The sequence below is a fragment of the Diorhabda sublineata genome, chromosome 4 (genome assembly GCF_026230105.1).
Source record: "Diorhabda sublineata isolate icDioSubl1.1 chromosome 4, icDioSubl1.1, whole genome shotgun sequence".
NCBI lineage: Eukaryota > Metazoa > Arthropoda > Insecta > Coleoptera > Chrysomelidae > Diorhabda > Diorhabda sublineata.
In genome coordinates, this window is record NC_079477.1 from 9,273,641 (window position 1) to 9,296,326 (window position 22,686).

A 22,686-nucleotide genomic window follows, 5' to 3' on the forward strand; every position below is an offset into this window, starting at 1 on the left:
TTTCTTCTACATGTTATTTGGGAGGGTAGAGAAATGAGAACAATCATTATATGAAAAGTGTCTGCGTTAACTAAAGGTGGCGCCACATTATCAGGCCAAATTTCTTTTAGGTTAGATTTACTACATTTTTTTTGTAAAACGCAAGTTGTTGAAAATTTCAATAGTTACCTGCTCGAGTCAAAAATTATATTAAATTTATTAACTCGGCATACTTCAGTAAATCTACAATTGATATGTATATATATACCTTTATCTACCTAGCGCCATTCTGGAAGGTGTCATTTATCGAATACAGCTGGACACTTTTTCAACTTTTCTCCCATAAAAGATACTCCCTCTTCTCTCTAGCTTCCATAATGATTTGTAACTAGAGGTGATGGCACTTGATTATTCTTTCCCCTGTAACTTAACATTTGCCTATATGACTAATATCCTGGAATGTTACAACCTATATTTGAGAAGAACCTCCAAGATTATATTTTATAAAAGCGTCAAAAGTTCAAGCAAAAAGATATAAACCTTGTTTCTATTAATGTGTCATGTGCGGGGTTATTTTCAAGATGAACCAAGGATGCCCTGAAAGAAATCAATGAATTGTTGATATCAGAGACCTGGAATAGTGAGATGGAGGCCAAAGTAGCTGTGGAATTAGGAAAACAGCTTCCAGATTGATAAGAACTGGATGCAAAATATCTAATATCACTATGTAAGATGTATTGGACGAAGTTGCTACTTTAAATCGATTTAGAGGTGACTTATTAATGTAGAATTTTTGTGACCATAAGGACAAATACTATTTGAACGCTAGCGTGGCTATAAAAGTTTATTTTTAATTTATAACTTGGTCTTTGACTATATGATGCAGTTATCGAATATTTAAGAGTATTCTGAACTGTTTTGACTATATTTGGGGAAGTTGGTAATTAGAATTTTATTAAAACGACGTTTTAAGTAGAAAGTTATAAATCTTCGTTTTGCTATTTTCTTTGAAAAAAACAAAGTTTTTCACTTCTGCGTGTTAATTTTTTTTTTCATTTCATTTTGTGACTTTTAACAATATCTTTAACCCTCAACTGGTATCGTGGGGTAGTGTGACACCCCACAGTAAATATACTCGACGGCTGCGATAAAAAATTGGTTCTTTTTTCTTCTTATTTCAGGTAATCTATCACGCATTAATTTATAATAAATAGAAGACAATATTTTTTTTTTGATAAAACCATTTTGTGCAGATCGGGGTGTCGTATCACCCCACAATACCCCTTAGGTGACTTTAAATCAGACTGCGGGAATTAAAATGGCGCGGCATCTATTGACGCAAAGGGAACTGGAGTACTATGTGGAAAATTGAAGTGAACTAAGTAGTGATAAAGAAGTTAAACAGAGTGTGAATGTAGAAGACGCTGATTCGAGTGATGTAAGTACGCACAGTGCTCACCTCACTGAATCTGAAATTCAAGCTTTGGATGGTGAGGAAAAAGTAGATGTTATGATCAATCTGCCAACAGGTAACTTTTTTATGGCAAAAAAGATTCAAATGGGCACAAACCTGCTCGATCATGTATGCATAATATAGTAACACATCTACCAGTGCTAAAAGATGATGCAGTAACGAATAAAACGAAGAGGAACCTTCGAAGCATGGTCTTTACTATTTACTGATAAAATTCTTAAAATAATATTAGAGCACACCAATGCTAAGATCACTGACTTGAGTCCAAATTATGTTAATACCACCACTTTTGTGCAGCACAGTATATAAGTCCGATCATGTAGATGCGGATAGGGTTATCTTTCGTGCTACTATGAGTCTAAGAAGGTATATCTTTTTATTATTAGCAATTGAGTATACATGATGCATCATCAGAGATCTTCAACATGTTTATAAATAATTGGAAAGCGAATTACACTTGCAGTAGATAAGATAAGATGCTAGTAGGTTTTTATGGCAGAAGTTCTTTTAGGCAGTATATCAATAGTAAACCTCGTAAATATGGTATAAAAATTATGTGCCTCTGGGACTCCAAAAATCATTATTTATTTAATGCTTTTGTAGATGTAGGTAAAGAATCACAACATCAAAACCCTAACAAAGTATCTGTACTTACCCTTAGCGTTCTAAAACTGATACAACCTATACTGGTGACAACTGGTTCTCATCTATCAAGCTGCTAAACAAACTGATCGAAAATGGTTTGATTTAGGTCGGCACTAAACGAAAAAATAAGGATGAAATACCCCACCAGTTTTTGCCAAATAGGAACAGAATAGAAAGGTCATCAGAATTTGGATTTAGAAGAAATCTAACGTTAGTTTCATTCATACCAAAAAAAAAATAGAATTATGATTTTAGTCTCCTCCATGCATCATAGCAGGACTATTGCTGAAAGCGGCAAACCAGAGATAATCGAACTATGTATTTCAACTAAATCAGGAGTGGACTGACTTGATCAAAGAATGCACTACTCATTATTGTCAGCTTAGAACTGGAAGACGGCCTCTTGCGGTGTTAGGGAGGGATATAAAAGAATTTTCTATAGAACTGAAAGCAACAATTTCTAAGTACTCGGCGAAAATGCTAATGAGAGTAGAGTCCAAAGAAATACAGATATGTCCGGACCTGCACCAAAACAGAGAAGATCTAACTTCCGTCCAAGTACAAGAGATAGAAGTAAAAAATGCTAAGCAGCAGTTTGTAAAGACCATTCAATTAACGAACGTGTGTGTCAGGATTGCGATGATGAGTATGTAAATATACTTGAAAATGTCTTGTCAAAATTTATATTTATTTATTAATAAGTTTTGTTACGGGATTCAGTAACGAAAACATAATTTTACGGTATCAAACTAGAGTTCATCTTGGATATTCTGTTATTTTGTTTTTAGATCATTAATAATTACTACATTTTTTAAGTCAAATTGCCATGATGCTATTTTTAATACTGTTTAAATAAAGGAGAATAAAAATAATATAACAATTCTCTAATCGTTTGTTTATAACTATTGTATTAAAATAGGGTGATGAAGCACTCGAGGATACCAATTACATGACCATAAAACCACGATACCAGTTGAGGGTTAAGTAACATTGCTCTGCTTAATAGTTTAAAACATAAGTTTCTCTTCATGATAACGTATTTTCAGGCAATTTCCAGAAAATTTGGAATGCTTGAGATTTTTGGTACGATTATGTGGCGATCTTGGCATGCGAGAGGCACAAGAATATTTGATGGAATTGAAAAAATTGGAAAAATCCAAAGAAGTTAGAGAAAGGGTTAATAGTAGTAGACCAGGTATGTTTTTCCCTCAATAAAGTGTTTTTTAAATTATTTATAACTCCATTTGCTCATATACTCAACTTCTCTGATCATTTTTACATATGTTTATAGACCATAATTGACACAACTCGACCATTGAAACATTATTTCTAACATTTTTAGGTTCGAGACGAACAAATAGCGGTTTATCTTCAAGTGCTGGTTCAGGTTTTAGTCCAGTACCTGAAAACGGGGTTCTAAAATCTCCACCACATTCTGGTAATAAAAATTTAAGATCATCCAGATTAATGCAATCACATATTAGTGTAGGAAGTACTGACTCTGGATTTGGACAATCTGCAATTGGTAAGTTGTTTACTACAAAACTATGGTCGCATTCAGCAGACGTAGCGCTGGCAAACCGTTTTTGATTTATGTAAATTGTTAGTTTTTGACAAGTCTATTTTTTACATTCTGGTTGATTTTTGTTCAAAGTATTCAAATGAAATTATTTTTATTAAACTTAACGTGTTCATTATTTTGTGGTACTTTGTCTATTTTTTTAAGAATCTATCTATCTAGGATTCACTCACTTTTATATACAAATGGACATTATAGTTCAAAACTAAATCATGCGAATAAATCATGAAGCTTTAATTAATTTTTCTCATCCTCTTGACCGAATTCAATCATTTTTCTTCTAAGAATGGTACAAATTAACGTTTGATCACAGAATACAGTTGATTTAACAAACTTCTATCTTGTTCTCCCAGTTTTTGTTCACGTTTTAGCTCCACTACCGGTACTTAGCACAAATTAAAAGCATTCCAAAACATAGCGTCCGCTCTAGAACGTGTTAAGTTTGTAGTTAACTATCACCAAACGTTTCTGCTAGGGTTTCAAAACAGTTGTACAACGGTTATACAATAGATTGTACTCAAAAGTATCATTTGGTTATATTTTTTTATTGAAACATTCAATTCTACGATACTTGCAATCAACAACCATTTTGTGACACGAATCAAAACTTCTCATTAATCATGTCAAGCTTGTCACATCAAACCCTTTAATTACATCAGTGAAGATCCGGAAACTGTTTTATTGAGCCCAACTTGGACGCCCAAAATTATTATGTCTCATTACCTTTTATTTACAGATGCGAGTTACGTTGATCCCCTAGGTCCGCGACCTATGAGACCTCGGACTGGAGCTGGAAAACCTTTGGATTTTGACGATTTTGGAAATGAAGAGCTAGGAGATGATTTACTACCAGAATGAATGATAATGTTTGAATTTTTAATCGTTGTATTTAGTATACTTTTTATTTATGGTTGCAATAAACCTAAATGTTATGTAAATTGGATATTTATATACCTGTTGAAAAACAAAATTTAACACTATTCTTATACACATCACGTATACCTATTCCTACCGCGGCCGGTCTTTCACAACTCATAGCTTTCAATATTGAATGCAAACCAATAGGAAACTCACCAGAATAAAAATGTACATAATGTATATCTTATTATTTTTCGTTACATCTTTAATAAATGGGCTTCTTAACTGTACATTCTTGACAGATTTTGTTCGACTTATTATCTTTTATAACACCTTATCTGACATGTTTTCCGTTCACGGAAACCTGTACTTGTACTTGCGATGGGTATTGGTTGATTTTCTTTGCCGAGCTTTTGTTGGTATTCGATGGCAAGTTTTCAGCCAATTGGAATAAAAATTCCCGTCTTTTAGTTTCTCCTCCCGTAGTTTCTTTATATAACACTCATGCATTTATCCAATATATTAAAATAAGCTTACTAAGTTTATTACTAACTGAGAATTATAACTTTATTCGTTCGGCTTTATAAACAGTCAACATACAATTATTTGAGCGATAAAGTTTAGCTGAGAAAAGTACTATTTGGTTTTTTAACTCTGCCAGTCTGATAGCTCTTTTCTATTTGCTCTAATCATAGTATTTTTGGCTAAAGGTAGACTTATAAAGAAGTTATCCGTGGTTATATTTGTTCTACATCCTACATACGGTTCTACTAATTTCATAGTGACAAACTATCCAAGAGGATCTGAGGGTTCCCTACTTTCATCTTTTCCCTAATATGGAATGCCGTTTATTATTTGCTACGTACATCGGATGTTAACTAAAATTTTATACCAAATTTGTCCAGTTTATTGAGTATGTATTGAGTGAATCTACACCTTGCTTTCGTTGGAAACAATTGTTTGTCAATAGTCGGAGATCACAGCGAATTTATCAGTTTGTAGTATTTGAGAAAAAAGCCTGATATGCGCCGCGTGCATACAGTATTGAAAAAAATGCTTATAACTTTGCAGTAGATAGTTCCCATTCACATCCCAACACTCTAAATTTACAGAAAGCGCTTATCAAACAAACTAACAAAACAATGTATAAATCGTACACCGGTCAGATGACTGGTTTTTGTAGGTAAGATAGAATACAAATTTTTCTCACAAAATAAACTATTAAAAATAAGTGCATATTAAAAAATGTATCATACATATACATGAGAAAATGTCGTAAAGTTTAAAGGCGAATCACTTATGTTGAATGTAGGAAATTCAAATTGCAAATCTAAAAACGGTCATTTGACCGGTCCTGATAGGAATAGTGTTAAGGGGTAACACCACTGTAAAAATGAGCATTAGACGCTAGATATCCCACTTCGCGGTCGAGCGAACGTGGCGTGCCTTTCACTCCGAAGCTTACCTGCCTAAGATATGCCTTGTCATCTAATTAGATTGTGCATCTGATATAAAGTCCAGTAAAACAATTAACAAACAGTATAAACATTGAAAACGTCTTACTATTCTTTTGGAGTCATTAAAAGCAACCAACGGAATATAGAATCGTGCGTAGTTGTGCAAGATGATTTTGACTGTAATCCTTTTGGCAAAAGTAGTAGTAAATGTATGGTCTATGGTAACATGTAATGAAAAAATCGCAAGGTTTGAGATTTAGTTGTCTAAAGTATTTCATATTAAAAATAGTTTAATAATAGTTACGGCTTAAATTACACACTACAATTATTTGTTTATATGTACAAAAATACAATAATTATTCTAGTTTGTTTCAGATAAAAAATGACATGTTGATGTTGTAGATGACATATTCCTAAAAAATATGAAATAAGTTAACTTTTGATATATGAAACTATCTCGAAATAAATTATATATGAGAAATTGGGTTACTTCTATTCACATAATTCATCAATAATAACTGTGATTGAAAATTTTGCTTTCATACAACTTTTTCACCTATTGGCTTGTTACAAAATGTTAAGTCACTGTATAAAATATGGTCCACAACAAGTATCTCAAGAACAACACAACTAAGACAGTAAAATATGTTCTGTTATATGGGGCAGAAATTTGGAAATATAATAGAAAGATGTTTAGATATATATATATATATATATATATATATATATATATATATATATATATATATATATATGGATGTAGAAAATATATATAACAACTATAATATATTCGGCACCAAATTGAACAAGTAAATGGAATTGGGAGCTAAAAGTGGAGAAGCTTTAGAAATATATAAATATATAAAGAAATATACAATAGGTAAAAAGAATAAGAAGCTTAATAAACTTCAAAATTGCATATTTCAGATAAAGAATTGTGAACTTTGTGAACTTTGTGAACTAAATGCAATTACTATACATATACATACATATGGAATTAGATGCATTACATTAATGGAATATCATTATAAAGCACAATATTTATTTAAACTTCACCAAAAAATATCGTAGAATTATTATAGAAAAGACACAAATCATGCAAACACAGTACAACTACTAAAATCATAGATAGTCCTTTGAATCACAGTATAGGCGAATGGTCTTAATATGGGTAGTTTGTGGTATTAATCCACTGAAACTTATGTATTTAACAATATCAATAGCCCTAAACTATTTTGGCTCTCAGAACATTCTCAAGTAATGTCAAGAAATGTAGAGTGATATAGATACCTTATGTCATTAGCAAAATCCTTTGAGGTTACTTAAGGATCTGTATATCTTCCTAACACCATAGCCCTCAATAGTGGCCCTATTTCCTGTGGATCCTGTAATACTTCCAATAACATTTTTTCAACATTTCTCATAATTGATACTTTTTGATGATCTTGTAAAGGATATTGCAAATTAGTAGGCCCACCCTATAAGAAAACATAAATTTTGAATTTGTTTAAAAATTATATGAACTACAAATCATACTTTATACCAAAAATTCACTGTTATAGTAGGCCCTCCATGAAGTAAAGATTCAATATGATGCCACCAATATATGGGGATATAAAGAACATCTCCAGGTCCGACTACTGTTTCACAGCCTTTAATGTTTTTGAATTTTGGATGTTTGGTGAAATTTGGATTATCAAAATTTACCTATAAATAATATAGATATTTAGAGAATACCATTCAATATTTTACTACAAAATATATTCAAATGTAAGGTAATAGTTGAATAACTTTAGTTAGAATCATAAGTTTTAGTTACAAATGCACTCCATTAGTCCATACTATTATAAACCTAAAACAAAATTGTTCTGAAATTAATTTCAGCTGCTACCTCCCAACTTTGCATCATCTGCCTACATATTTTGTCTGCCTTAGGGACTTATCAGCTTGATATATATGGATTAGTTTCAATATATTTTATTATGTAGAGAATGGTAAGGCAAATCCAGGAGGGACAAGATAAGAAATGGCATCAAAACAAAATGACTAATCGAATAAGATCATATACAAAGATTATCAGACAACATAATACTTAAACAGGTCCTAAAATAAAAACAAGAAAAAAAGAGACTAGAAAGATCATGAAGAAGCTGAAGATAGAGCATAGATATGAAAATACAGAACTAATAAAAGACCTATGGCAGGCTAGAGCAGGCAGAAATGATCTAATTGTAGTAAAAATGTACTGCAAGTAACCTATTCCCTTTTTACTTTAAGTAGTCCACTTCCAGAACTTTCAAGTTGTAGGTACTGAATACTTACTCCCAGTACTGTATCCACCCAAAATTTACTGGATATTTTTACTTATTTGAACTAAAAGTACATGAAGTACATAAAAAGTACTTAAAATATGCTATAAGTGATTTTTTACTCAATGTAATTGGATCTACTTTCAGTACTTTCAATAAGTAGTAAGTAATTTCATATACCAATACTTTGAGTATGTAATCAGTACAATACAAATTTATTTAAAAAGACACGTCACTGTATTATACCATGCAGTAAATCACGTGGAATTTATCATATTTTTTGTTTTGAAGTCGGATCAGTAGCCAAAAATTCTTTTTTAGCTTTTCTTTAAAATCCCAAATTTCTTCCACGTGTGTACTTCCATTAATTTCACTTTAGGTAATGTAGTAGGTAGTACTTCGAGTCCATTCATTTACTTCAAGTAATTTATGTACAGGAAGTAATGTTACAGTATTTAGATAACATTTATTTATTCTAAAATACTTGGAGTACTTAAACAAATAGTTACTTTGTACTGGGTATTTTAATTTTAAGTTTCAAGTAAAATTACTTATTACTCCAAATACTTTTTAAAAGTATTTGCTACTTATTACTAGGGAAAAAATAATTTATAAAGTTACTGGGAGTATTTTTTCTTAATATTCATATCAACTCTGGATGGCAGTTAGAAATCAGATGATGTTTGAGAACATTGTAAACCAAAATATAAAAAAAATTATGTTTATGTTATAAACATATGAATTAAGGTAATTCTTTATATACAACAATAAAACTTCTGCCTGGTTATGTGTGAAAAAACATCTATAAATGCCTTAGCAGCTTTCCAATCAAAATTATATGTGACCATTTTTTAGAAGATGGATTCAAAAAGTTATCCTCCATAGGTTTATGATATTTAGACTTTTTGTAGATATAAAAAATGAATAGAGTAGAAAAGAAAAAAGGAACTTTTCAGTTGAAAACACCCAAGTCACTTGAGTTTTCCAGACAATTCCAAACAATTCTCACAAAATGTTCATAAACCTTGTAGCTAAACCTTCTTTATGAATCATTCTATCTAATGATGAAAGCCCCACAAAAATTCATTTAGTAATAATTTTTGAATTTTAATAATAATTAAGATAGACATAGTAGGGAACTTTGTTTTATAATATTTCATGATAGATAGACATGTTTGAAAGTACTCAGATACACCTCAGGGCAACTGCAAGAAACTCTACTAGAGACATGTAATCTTGTTGTTCTAATGATTTTTTTCTAAATTAATATTCTGACTCAAAATAACAGAAAATTTGAATACTTAGATCAAACTTACCATACTTTGTCGGTCGTGAGGATGGTAAACAGGATGAGGATACAAACATTCAAACTGGTCAGGGGGGAATAATATACATCTTTTATATCCTAAAATTTGAGCAAACAGATTTTGTTGTTCATCATAATGGCAAGGTGTAACATTCCCTTCCATAGAAATAAATAAAACATTTGATGTCAATTCACCCCACATATGTTTATTCTTTTTATCTGCTACAAAATGCCAATCAAATTTTAAATAGTCTTCAACTATACTCGGACCAACTGTAGAATTTAAAGTTTGCTGAAGATATAGTCTAAAACACAATATTATGAAAAAAATATCCTATAACAATTATGGAGTAATATTACCTGTCATCCCCTTTTTTCCAATCTTTCAATTTTTTCATGAATTCGTGAATGTTCATTTCCAATCTTTGGGTGGGAGGTTTGAATTCTATTCCTTTTGGGTTGCTTTTACTGTAAATTTTCTTTTCGTCGAAATATTTAAAATTATGATTTTTTGATAAGAATACAGTATAGGTTGATTTGCCCAAATGTTTCCCCAAATAATCTAAGTTCCATTTTTCTTCAGCAGATTTAACCAGTTTTGAACCAGTTATAAGAACCGGTTGCTACAAATAAATTTACAGTGAGTTGTAAGTAGAATATGCTAAAGAGAAAACCAGTAGAGTAGAGGAAAAATCTATAATGTAATAAATTGTACAAGTTGTAAAAATAATTTAGGAGTGGTTGCAAATATAATATCGATACAATTACATTTTTACTTATTCTTTCATCAACTTTTGGATCTTGAAAATGATATCGTGGTATCTGCTCCAACTCAATATCATAGTTCCTCAACTGACTAGAATCCCATGATTTTTGTTCCTCAGACATACTAATAAAGTAACAGTGAAAGTACAGTCTTTAATCAAAAAGTGTTTTGTATTAAGTTAAACAAACATTATTGTAAATATTTGTGAGGAGGAAATATTTACAAACATTCTTTATTTATTAGAATAGAGATTATGATTTTATAAGTTGAAACTTTTTTATATTGTCAATAATGCAAAATTTAAAAATTACAACGATTTCAATTAATCAAGATTCGCTTTTTCTATGCCTGAGAAAATTGCGACTATTTTACACCTTTACTTAATTCACAACGAGGAGCACATAAATAAAAAAATAAATAAATATGACATAGCACAACGTTCTCAGAGAATTCATTTAACATACACTTATTTCCACCTATATAGATATAGCTCTTAGTTACAAGCTTAACCATAGACATAGTATTCGGTTGTCAATGTCAAAATTGTCATATGAGAAAAAGAAGATGAAAAGGGTATTTCCAAAAAAGACATTTATCTGAGTTTATAAATGTTAATAACATCTAACTTCTATTTTATATGATGAGTAAACTGTAAATATTGTTGTAGTAGCTTTTAAATCTTTTATATTTTCATTTGCATATAAAATAAGACCATGACTTCTGTGGAAAATCCAAAATATGAAGAATTATGTAGGCTCTGTGCAACTAAAACTGAGGTTTACTTAGGCATAAACATATTTGAGCATGAGGGTACAATTCGACAATTGAGTAAAAAGATAGATTCCTGTCTTCCAGTACAGGTAGTTTTTCCAGTTTTGGTTGATTTATTTTATCTCTTATATTTGAATTGATTTTTCTTTTATATATGTTGTTGATATTCAATAACCAAATGGAAAACATTTTAAGCATAAGCTTTATATATTTCAAATTCATATTTGTATGTTAGTAACTATTAAAATTTTAGGTTCTGGAGACGGATGAATTGCCTAAGATGATCTGTGATGCATGTCTGTACAAGTTGGAATTATTTACTGATTTTCGAGAACGTTCAGTTCGTACTGAAAAACTATTACTAGAATTATATAAAGAATTATCAAACTGTATAGAAAATGGTCAACAACCATGTTTAGTTCCAATTACTAGTAATGAACTGATAATGGTACAGCAACATCTACAGAGCATCTCTGATATGGAACTACCTTCATTACCACATAACCAAGAAATAATTATGACACCTGATGTAAATTCGCATTCTTTAGAGAGTATCGTGAGTAGTAGTTTAAGTAACACTGATTTTTCCAATCAAACATTTAGTGCACAGGAAACTGCCATTGCAGATTCAAATTCAGATACTAAATTTGAAGATAATCTGACATTAATGCAAGATCATCAATTATTGACTGATCAGTTTAGATTGCAGCAAGACTTACAACTTGAAAATGCCTCTATTCCCTTACTCAATGATGTAAGTATTCGTTCAGTACATTTCTAAATTATTTCTGATTATGCAATGCAATTAAGTTTCAAGCCAATTATATCTAACACAATAAATTAGTAGAAAAGGTACTTTTTTATTTAATTGTCACATGTCATTAGGCCTGTTACATTTTTCTTAAAATATTTTAATATTCCTTGGTTCACTCATTGTGGAACAGTAGTCACTTCTATTTTGTTTTTTCTGACATTCATGTTTTTGAAGAAATTAATTTATTAATGACCTCGTGCCAAATATCAATTTGGAGAATCGTATCAGGAAATGATTTATGTAGTTATTAATAATTCAGTGTTTCCAGCTTTTTCACCTTTTTTTCTTCACTTTTCATATTGTTCCTTAAAAAGCTGATGGCGTCCAATATTAATTGTTCACCCCATCTAAGTACCAGTTATTTATATAATTTAAGTGAGACCACTTCTTGAGAAAGAATCATTAGCCAGAGAAGGTTACATAATAAATGAATGAGTAGTGCCTCTGTATCAGAAATACAGCTGTTCTTCCAGTTCCAGAGCTCTCATAACCTCCAGAATTTATATTGGCTTTTAAGAGAACTTCACTTCTACAGGTTTCTAGTTCAAGTATTTTTAACAAGTCCTGAAAGACCTTTTTGGAGTGATCCGGCTCTTAATTGAAAATTATTATTCTAGTAACAGGTATGATCTGCAAACAGTTAGTCAATTTATAGCCAATTTTACAACCTAAGGTAAAACTGGAGATTAAACTAAAATTTAAATTATGGTTTGAACTCTAGTTTAAACCAAGAATAAACAAGATTGCTCTATTTTACAGCTCACAAATAAACAGACATTTTTCTGCTAATTGTCACAAATTAACTAAATTTTTTCCGAAAGTTGAATTGTTTGAGAAAATTGTATAAACAAAAATGAGCAAAGAATAAAAAATCGTGCAATAATGATGAAAATAACTTAAATGGTCATGTTTTCTACAGAACCACAACAAATTTAAAAAATGTGGAACAATTTAAAAATTCGCTATAGAACAAATAACTTTTTGTTTTTTCAGCGTGTCGACAATGTTGATTATTTCTTCACGATCGTCAAGTTCATTAAATATAAAGTGCAAATCTGCAATCATTTGATCAAAACCCTTTATAATATTGTTAAAATGTAAACAATTTGAAAAAGTTAGGTTCAGTCCACCATTTCATGTTAAACTGAAGTTAAAACTACCCCTGGACCGACAGTAATGTTTACCCCGAAGTTTGTCAGTAAACTCCATTTATAAAACGTGAAAAAAAACGGTATCTGTAGGTTAATTCGACGTTTGAGGTTTAAACTTCACTTGTAAAATTCGATCAAACAACTAAATATTTTGCATTTGTTAACCTGTTCTCTCTTTCTTGTACAATTAATAGATATATACCATGTTTAACATCTTTAACTTTTGCTTTCTAAATCAATATAACAGGGTGCATAACTCTCCCTTGTGAGCTCATCATTTGTAGTGTTCATTTACAAACACTACTTTCAGTCTCTTGATTTCTCCTTCCATCTTCAAACTTAAGTCATTTTCTACTGCTGCTAAGCATTTCAATATAAGTTTTCTATGCCTTTATCCTCCCAGTTGCCATTACAACAAAGCCCTTGTTACTACTGAGTGCAAAAAGTAATGAGACCAAATAATTCTATGATCAAATTTTTTAAACCAATTCAGATCTACACATAATTGATTTGATCTTTTTAGTTTAAAGAAGCTTCAAATCATCCAACCCCACACAGATTTGATTTGCAAGTTAAATTGGAAGAACATAACATCAGATTGCAATTTGAACAAAGCAAAGTGTTAGTGAATCAAATCTCCATCAAAACAGATAGCGAAGCATATAGGCAAGATGATAGTTCCAGTAACAGTATAAATTCCTTACACATAGAAAAGCAACCAAACGGAATTGATCAAGCAAATTCGTTAAGTGATAAACAAATTTTTGACTTGAACACCACCAGTAGTGACTCTCTTCTAGTCATGGCTAACGACATAGATAATTTTTTCTGTAACATTTGTAGTAAAAATTTCGATCAAAGAGATGATTTTGATTTGCATTATTTGGAACATTTTCACAGATGTGGAGGGTGTAAGACTGTTTTCACTAGTTTGGAAGTTCTTAATAGCCATAAGAAAATTTGCTGTGTACAAGAAAAAGTAAGCATGTTTTAAAAATCATTTAGTGCTCCATTTTTTCCATCCAATAACAATTTCCTTTTCTTTACAAAACACGTGTTCAATATTTACAATATATTTTGGCTTATTCTGTATTGAAGAAGATCACAATCCATTTTCCACATTTTTAAAAACAAAAAGAAAATGCATCATGCATACCTCAAATACATTAGTTGTTATCATAAATACAGTAAGCTTCCACAATTCCCAATTATAGTTCCATTGATTTATTTTTTCAGAACAATTGCTTATTTTATAAATTTTATCATAAATTTTTTAGTTCCTTAATTCCGTGGTTAAATCAAGTAGTAAAGTGAAATCTGTTAATGATTGGACAAGTGAAGATAGTGAAAATGAAGGAGGAATAAATATGATAAAAGAGGAAAACAAGTTTGAAGAAACTAAAAATATTAATCAATCAAGTAATAATAATGATAACGCTGCAACACGAAGTACTGAAAAAAGACGTCAAAAAAGTGGCGACAAGGTCAGTTTTCATGTTTATATATAAATTAAACACACACACACACACACACACACACACACACACACACACACACACACATATATATATATATATATATATATATATATATATATATATATATATATATATATATATATATGTTATTTTTGATCTTTTGCAGCTTTGTAAAGTTTGTGGCAAAATGTATTCAACTAACTATAAATTAGGTGAACATATGAGAAAGCATACTGGAGAAAAACCTTTTAAATGTGGATCATGTGATAAAGCGTTTAGATCAAGAATTGGATTAGCTCAACATGAAGCTAAACATACTGGTGAATATTATTTAAGATAATATAGTGTCAATAATAAGTAAAATATATAAAAATTGAAAAAGGTGTGGACCGGGTATGAAACTGTAAATATAATGCTGAATTTAAACAAAACTATTTGAAAGGAAATCTTAATCATTGATAAAAAATGTCCTTAACAGACTCATTGAATGCTCAGAGTGATTTTTTCTTCACTCTCACTGTTTTATGAAGAATATTCTCTAATATTGTCAGCATTTTTAATTGTTTCTGAACTAATTGACCATTTAGTAATTCTCTATTTTAATTATTATGGCAAAGTAACTTGATCCAATAAATGTTAAGCTCTTCAAATGGTCCAATTTCTTTCACAATAAACCAAGTTCTCCAAGATGTGAGGAGGAGAAATTCTTGTTATTTCAAGCACCATCCTCTATTTCTCACTTTAAAACTTCAATCACTACCAGTTCAAACATTTTATGACAGGGTGGTCAGATTTTTTAACGACCCCTTTTTTATTTGCAATCTGTAAAATTGGCAATAAGCAAATGGTTAATAGTGATATATAAGTTACCTTGTAGTGGCAATTTCCTTTAACTTGTAAAAATATGGTTTGATTGAGGGATAACTACACAACACATCACTATGACACTAAAATCTGTCTTGTTAGTAGGTGTGTGCTCTAAGTTAGTCGTCGGTCCAGATGAATTCCAAGGTATTTTGCACTCTCTTTTTACTGCAGAAGATGCCCGTTTAACATCACAATTGGACAGGTTCTTTTTCGTTGGGTGCAGGTAACATGAACAGATTTATTTTCATTCACTTTTATTCTCCAAGCTTTCAGCCACAAGTAAATAACGTCCAAATTTGCAATATGTCAGAGACAATAGCTAGGTCCTGATGAGATGCTAATGCAACAGTGTTATCTGCACTGTTGCGGTAGTTAAGTTGTGTGGGGATATCAGCTGTGTATATAAGTTAGAGTTTCGGGCCAAGTGCACTTCCTTGCGGAACTCCTGACATAATTGGGTGTAAAGTTGTAATGTGGTCTTGGATTTTGACTTGAAGGTGTCTGTCTTGCAGGTAGGATTTTAGGATTAGGAAAAGGATGTGCTGGAGGTTTTGCCTAATTTTTTATCGTAGTCTATTGTTCCAGACCTTGTCGAATGCCTGGGTAATAAGGGTGGTTATAAAAAGTCTGTATGGACATTGAGATTTATTTAAAAATAAAAAAAAGATATAAACCTCACCTGGTATACATTTTGCTTTTTAGAATTCAAAAAAATCTTTTATATTGTATTTTTCATTTTTAAAGATTTAGTCTAGTTATTAATGATCACGATTAATAGTGATTAGCAATAAATTTTTCAAAATATTTTTAGGTCACTATGAGTTGTCTTGTCCAACATGTGGCAAGGGGTTCCAATGTAAAAGTTATTTGATGGTGCACCAGAGAGTTCATTCTAATATCAAGCCATTTCCTTGTACAACATGTGGACAAAATTTTAAAACAAAACAGTCACTTTTAGATCACACAAACAGGCATTTAGGAGTTAAACCTCATATCTGTGATATATGTGGAAAAGGATTCATCACACCAGGTTATTTTTTATATTTTGTGTAATTTAATCATAACTTTTGTACATATGACTCGTATCTATACAATTAAAATTTTATTTTCTTAAAGGGGCTTTTTACTTTTGTTTTCAGGTCTTTGCAGAGCACATAAAAAGATTCACTCTGGTCAAGATAATCGAAAATATTCTTGTGATGTATGCGATAAAATGTTTGTATCAAAAAGCTATTTGCAAACACATCAACGTATCCATACTGGCGAGAAACCCTTCATGTGTGAAGTATGTGGAAAAGGTTTTTTGACACGTGTCGATTTGAAAATTCATTTAACAATGCATACTGGAGAAAAATCTTTTGTGTGCGAGATGTGTGGGAAAGCATTTGCTAGAAGAGATGCTTTGAGATGTCATCGAAGATCACATACAGGAGAACGGCCCTATAGGTAAGTGGAATGTCATTTTACTATATCCCCCAATTTTCTCAATATTTAGTTTATTAAGGTATCATGTTTAATTTAATAGATAATCAGTCCAGTATTGTGTTATAGAGAATGGGGAATATATACACCCCACAAAAATTATCGCATCACTGGTATTTTAGCATATTTTTAATACTTAATTTTAGTTTTTATGGATAATCTGTATATGTATCAACTTAATAGATATTTCTGGTTTCTTATCATGGGCAAAAAATATCACAATTTCTTACAAATTTTTTTTGAAGCAAAAATGCTCAGTAAATGTGTGCCTCAACGTTTAACAAGACATGAGGAGTTCAACAATCACCATATCCAGAGTTGTTATTCGCTACCAAGAAACAGGGCAGCTAACCAGAAAACCCGGACAAGGCTGCGGAAGGGTAACTTCGCTAGTAGATGGTCGTTATTCGAGGTTAACTGCGTTAAGAATTAGGCATACCACCGCTCGAAGGCTGCAAACAGATCTGTTGGCTGCTCGTAATGTCCGAATAAGCCTACAAACAGTTCGAAATAGGCTGATAAAAGCAGTTAAACGAGCCAGAGTGCCAGTTAAAGGTCCACGTCTTACCAGAGAACATCGAGTAGCAAGATTGGAATTTAGGCGATTTGGTGAAGGTTAATTTTTGTCAAACTGAAAGCTTTGGTGGTGGCTCTATCATAGTTTGGGGAGGAATTTTTTTCCAGGGTCGCACGGAGTTAGTACCAGTGAATGATGGAAGACTAAATGCTGATAGGTACATAACCAATATCCTACAACCTCATGTAGCGCCCTATATGCCTCATATCGGTGACAACTCACAACTCTGTGCTAATGCGCGATAATGCTCGTCCACTCGCTGCTAGAGTGGTTCGGCAGTACTTAGAAGAGGTCGAGATACCCACCCTGAATTGGCCTGCATGTAGCCCGCACCTCAAACCAATAGAGCATGTCTGGGACCATCTAAGATGGCAAATTCAGCAACATCCGGCACCAATAAGAACACAAGATGATCTTCAAAATGTTCTTATACGTCCAGAACCTGTTTAGAAGCCTGCAAAGACGAATGGAAGCTGTAATTAGAGCGAGGGGCGGCAACACACAATTTTGTACAATTTTTTCGATATTTTCTGTTTTGGTAAATCAAACTTTTTGTCCTCTGTAGATTAAACTAATATATAATAAATGTTGCAAAAGCCGTATATAATAATAAAATTCGAAAAACAAACAACAAATTTAAAATATTTAAAAAATAATGAGTAATGCGATAATTTTTGTGGGGTGTATATTTAGAAGATATGGTCCACGGGCCCTTGACCCATTATTTTGATGATGACCAACAAGCTGGAAATTTGTAAATCGCTAGTTTAGGTCAAGACCGACAACTTTTTCCTTTGCGAAAAACCTCGATTTTGCGCCATTCGCCCTGTAGAGGGCGGTAAACATGTAATTTGGGCGAGTTACCAATAATTAATTACCAACTGGTTGACATTTATTTCAAACGGGAGATTATTCATTATTATTACCTGCGTTTTTAGCAACCAATGCATCACTGATTACCAACTGTCGGACAACGGGAGGGTTTTTAAGAAAAACATATTTTCTGACTGAATATCACTTTGACCGACAGAAATATTGCGCCATAAACGTAGTCCGACACAAAGAACATATAAATTCATTTTTTTCTTGATTTTTCCTTTTTTTGGTAATTTTTTCCTGTTCTATATACTTTAAAGAAGCTGAAAGGTACATGAAAAAAAGGGTAAAATTTTCTCAACTCTCGATTGCATCTATTTATTTCGCAATTTCCCACTACTATTTCGTCCCTAGGGAGTAAAGTTCAACTTCACTCCCTAGGGAGATCTAGAATCTCCGAGGGTGTAACATTGAACTTGCTCCCGTAGAGCGAATTTAACTTTTTGTGCTGAGGGCCGAAAGTACAGTTTTACTTCCTGATATAGGGGGAGTAAAGTTGAAGTTTACTCCCTAGGAACGAAACCTGCTGATGCGAAATTTTCATTTTTCTCCCTCGGCAATAATATTGTCGCGGGAATAAAGTCTCACTTTACTCCCTCATATCAGGGAGTAAAATTTACGCCCCGAGGCAGGAAAACTACTATTTGTTAATGAAAAAATAAAGTTTTAGCATTCAACATAAGTGGATTTAGGCAGTAATTAAGGAGATGAAGTTAACGGGTATATGCATTTCAATCAAATTATTCCAAATAAGCAAAAAGTATTTTCATTTCTTTACTTGTAAAAATATAATGAAATAGAATATATAAAAAAAATATCAATTTTCTTATACAATAGAGACAGTTAACTTTAAGGAAAAATTTGACATACAAAATCAATATAAAAAAGGAGTTGAAATGAAAGGTCTAACAAGAGTGCTGTTATTCATCATCAGATGCTTCGCTTGAGCTAGAATCTTCTTCATTGCTGGTTCCTCCATTTTCTGTTCCTTCTGTCTCTGAATCTGTAATAATAGGGAAAAATGTTGAGGTAATATAATTTTTAAAAAGTAATTGTAACAATTACTGTGATTATTACCTTCATGAGTATCATCTGTGAGCGTAATTTCAGTCACTGAAGTTGCAGAAGTTCTGCTCTGCATGGTGGCAAGGTAGATGCGTTAAACCCAACTAGTTTGCTTTTAATAATTTTTTCATTATGTGAATAAGTTTTGTACGACTTATCGAACAATTCGAATTTCCCTTTGTTTACATCCTAAGAGTTTTCAAAGAATACATTCGACAAATAAATTCTTCGATTGTTTTCAAATCAACACTAAATGTGCCATCATCTTTTAATAATTGGTTTGCAAAAAGATTTATCAATTTGACAAAAGCCTTTTGGACTGCAACACTATTTTTTAGAATTTTGATTTTTATATCTACTTTTAAAAATTTCATATTGGCCAATATGATTATTGGAATATCTGAATCTGAACAATGAATAATAACGCTGCAATTTTTAACCAGCTGGCATATATGATACACAAATTTTGTATCTGCCTCTTCATGATAGCATGACATGTTGTAATCAGTCGTTTGCTTCAATTTCTAGACTACAACTTCGTACTTTTAACAATTATCATAATTTTCTTTTACTATTTTAACAGTACATAACAATGTAAATTCCTCCCTTGATCAATCATCAATTGAAAATTGTACAAATTCTTCTTTGAAATTACGGCTCAATAGCTGCTTAGAAAAATCTTCGGGACGTTTATTATGTCTTCTTATGTCGTACTGAACATTATTTTCTTGTCTTAGTCTATGCTTATAATCTTTTATGCTTGGTCTTTATCAAAAATAATATGACTTTCTTTTCCATAAGCTGTGATTAACTTAAAAATATGTCTTGAAATTTTACTCTAGGAATCAGGAACATTTCGAAGAGAATGAAGAAGATAAAAGCCGTCAAAAATGTGTATGTCAGCAGATGAATCACAACTCGAATTCTTTCAATAATATTGATTTCGCTGTTTTGCATATACTTCCATCATTGTGGCAAAAAGAGAAGGGGATAGGTTTCAGAGGAAAGCAGAGTGTTTTTTCGATATCAATTTTCTGTTTTATCGACGCATATAATAATCTTCCAAAGATGTCTCTTTGGATCTGCATTTCCTTTACCTTTTTACAGCAACTTTATTGCGCGAAGCAAAATTGATAACTCAATTTTCCTTTATGCTCTTATCAAATCTATCAGGTGTGACAAGACATTGAGAGATGAAATCACGCCTCTGCAGAAAAAGTTTGTCCATTATATTGGACAAAAAAGCAATTGCCCCGTGATTTTTGTCGGCCAATGAACTTGGATGATTTCATATGTCATTATGAAGTAAAAAGAATCAGCCTGTTGGTAAGCAGTGATGCATTGGTTGTTAAAAACGCAGGTTTCAAGTGTCGGACTCCCTTTATGGCGCGCGCTATACCTCGTACAACATGAGTACATGCTTTTTTAATTTATTAACTTGGTTTCAATAATCCGACTACCGTACTCGACGGATTCCAAAACTATTAAGAACCTCGTATCTGCTTACACTCCGTTGTAAATACCAGAATCCTATTGTACACAGAAGCTATGATTAATTATATTTATGGTCGTTAGAGTTACGTCAATATAAAATAAAAGTAAATAACTTTAAGGGTCTAAGGGACACTTGGAATCGCTAACTATGACATTAGTTCCCATTAGGAGCAGTCAGTATACAATAAATCTTGACGAATATAATAATAATTTGAGGTTAGGTAAATTTGTGATTCTTCATAGTCACTATAATATAAGACAAAAATTAAGTAATCCGAAACGATACGTTAATGGAGGGTAAAATAAGGGATACTTTGTATCATTTAACTAGATGATTAACAGATCCTAATGGTTCTCAACTCAAGAGGTTGTATCTTTGTCTGGGTTACTTTCGTGCAATGTTGCCGAATTTTATATAGGAAATTATTATGTCAAAACAGAATATATTTGAAACATACTAAAATAGCTCCAAGTTTAGTGTTGCATTTACAAAGGAAAGTGGTATCAGGTATCTTATGAAATATGCCTGAGTGATGATGCTATTGTTACAAAAATAATAAAATCAATAATAGATGAATGAGGAACTGAACAAAAAATTTAATTTCTGAGAGAAAAAAATATTTGATGGAAGGTTCAGCTCTATACATCTTGAACATGCTCGGAAACATTAGATAATGTAATATGAAAGATGCACATAAGATGAACTCATCATCATTTCTATTATAAACATTCAAATTTGTTGATAAGTTTCCTATTTTCCAAACAAATATGCCTTACCATAAAGTTTGTTTTGCATTCAGTTTATTAAGAGGCTTTTAGGCAGGGCATTTGTTTATAAAAAAAATAATTAATGTTAAATGTACATGTTCACACGCACACTATTTTGTTTTGACTCTGTCTAATTGATTTTTTCATAATGTCACGTTTGTCGTGGTTCTCCCTTTTGTACTTATATATATATATATATATATATATATATATATATATATATATTATATATATTATACCCCTAAATATTATTTTGATAGTTATAATTTTTAACTTGCTACTAACCAAATTAAATTTTGAGGTAATTTCGTTTCTACTGCTTATATTTTGTTTTTCTGCTTTTCTTTGCATCCAGGATACACATCCATGTTAGTAACAATCGTAAAAAAATGCTTAGCAACGTTTGTATTCAGAAATATTGACTAACTTTATATTATTTTCAGTTGTGATTTATGTGGACAGACTTTTACTCAATTTACACCGATGGCTATTCACAAACGATTGCATACTGGAGAACGACCATATTCATGTGAAACTTGTGGGAAAGCTTTCGTATCGAGGTCTACGATGATGTCTCATGCCAAAAAACATGTGTGATAAATGGAAATGGTATATACAAAGACTGCTTTTTTTATTTATATTGATTCGTTCTAATAAATTTCCTGATGTATAATAAATATTATCTTTAATTTCTTATTTCTTAGATCTTTTATATATGATTATGTTTCTAAATCGTCTTGATTTTAGATCTCTTCTATTATAAAATTATTATTAAAAACAAACTAATTTTATAACAGAAGAAACCTAGGACCAAGACTATTTAAAAATATAAAAATAAATATTATCTATATATTTGATTTTTCTTTGAATATTTTATTCCCAAAATCATCCAGACTAGCCACTAATTTCTATCTTCTTCTACTTATATCCTTTACATATTATAACTGAGAGTTTCAATCACCACGTTATC

General features: G+C 31.4%; 3 protein-coding genes across 3 annotated transcripts in view; 2 read left to right on the forward strand and 1 right to left on the reverse strand.

Moving 5' to 3' along the window:
* The window catches only part of LOC130442699 (intraflagellar transport protein 88 homolog), a 29,988-nt gene extending 25,373 nt beyond the window's left edge, over nt 1-4,615 (forward strand). The window contains exons 11-13 of the mRNA XM_056777029.1: nt 3,145-3,293; nt 3,441-3,623; nt 4,414-4,615. Coding sequence (XP_056633007.1) covers nt 3,145-3,293; nt 3,441-3,623; nt 4,414-4,535 — 454 coding nt within the window. The 3' untranslated portion in view covers nt 4,536-4,615. The remainder of the gene's footprint in view (nt 1-3,144; nt 3,294-3,440; nt 3,624-4,413) is intronic.
* A 1,649-nt stretch (nt 4,616-6,264) lies between these two features.
* Nucleotides 6,265-10,868, reverse strand: LOC130442661 (hypoxia-inducible factor 1-alpha inhibitor-like). The gene is made up of 6 exons (XM_056776975.1): nt 10,376-10,868; nt 9,968-10,230; nt 9,618-9,912; nt 7,529-7,699; nt 7,283-7,470; nt 6,265-6,405 (listed from the first exon to the last, which is right to left on the reverse strand). Exons 1-5 carry the CDS (start codon nt 10,493-10,495, stop codon nt 7,315-7,317), a joined length of 1,005 nt encoding a protein of 334 aa, XP_056632953.1. The 5' UTR covers nt 10,496-10,868; the 3' UTR covers nt 6,265-6,405; nt 7,283-7,314.
* Nucleotides 10,869-10,906: 38 nt separating this feature from the next.
* Nucleotides 10,907-22,393, forward strand: LOC130442662 (zinc finger protein ZFP2-like). Its single transcript, XM_056776976.1, has 8 exons — nt 10,907-11,233; nt 11,398-11,898; nt 13,633-14,088; nt 14,387-14,593; nt 14,754-14,907; nt 16,266-16,484; nt 16,594-16,900; nt 22,160-22,393. Exons 1-8 carry the CDS (start codon nt 11,087-11,089, stop codon nt 22,311-22,313), a joined length of 2,145 nt encoding a protein of 714 aa, XP_056632954.1. The 5' UTR covers nt 10,907-11,086; the 3' UTR covers nt 22,314-22,393.
* Nucleotides 22,394-22,686: the final 293 nt, after the last annotated feature.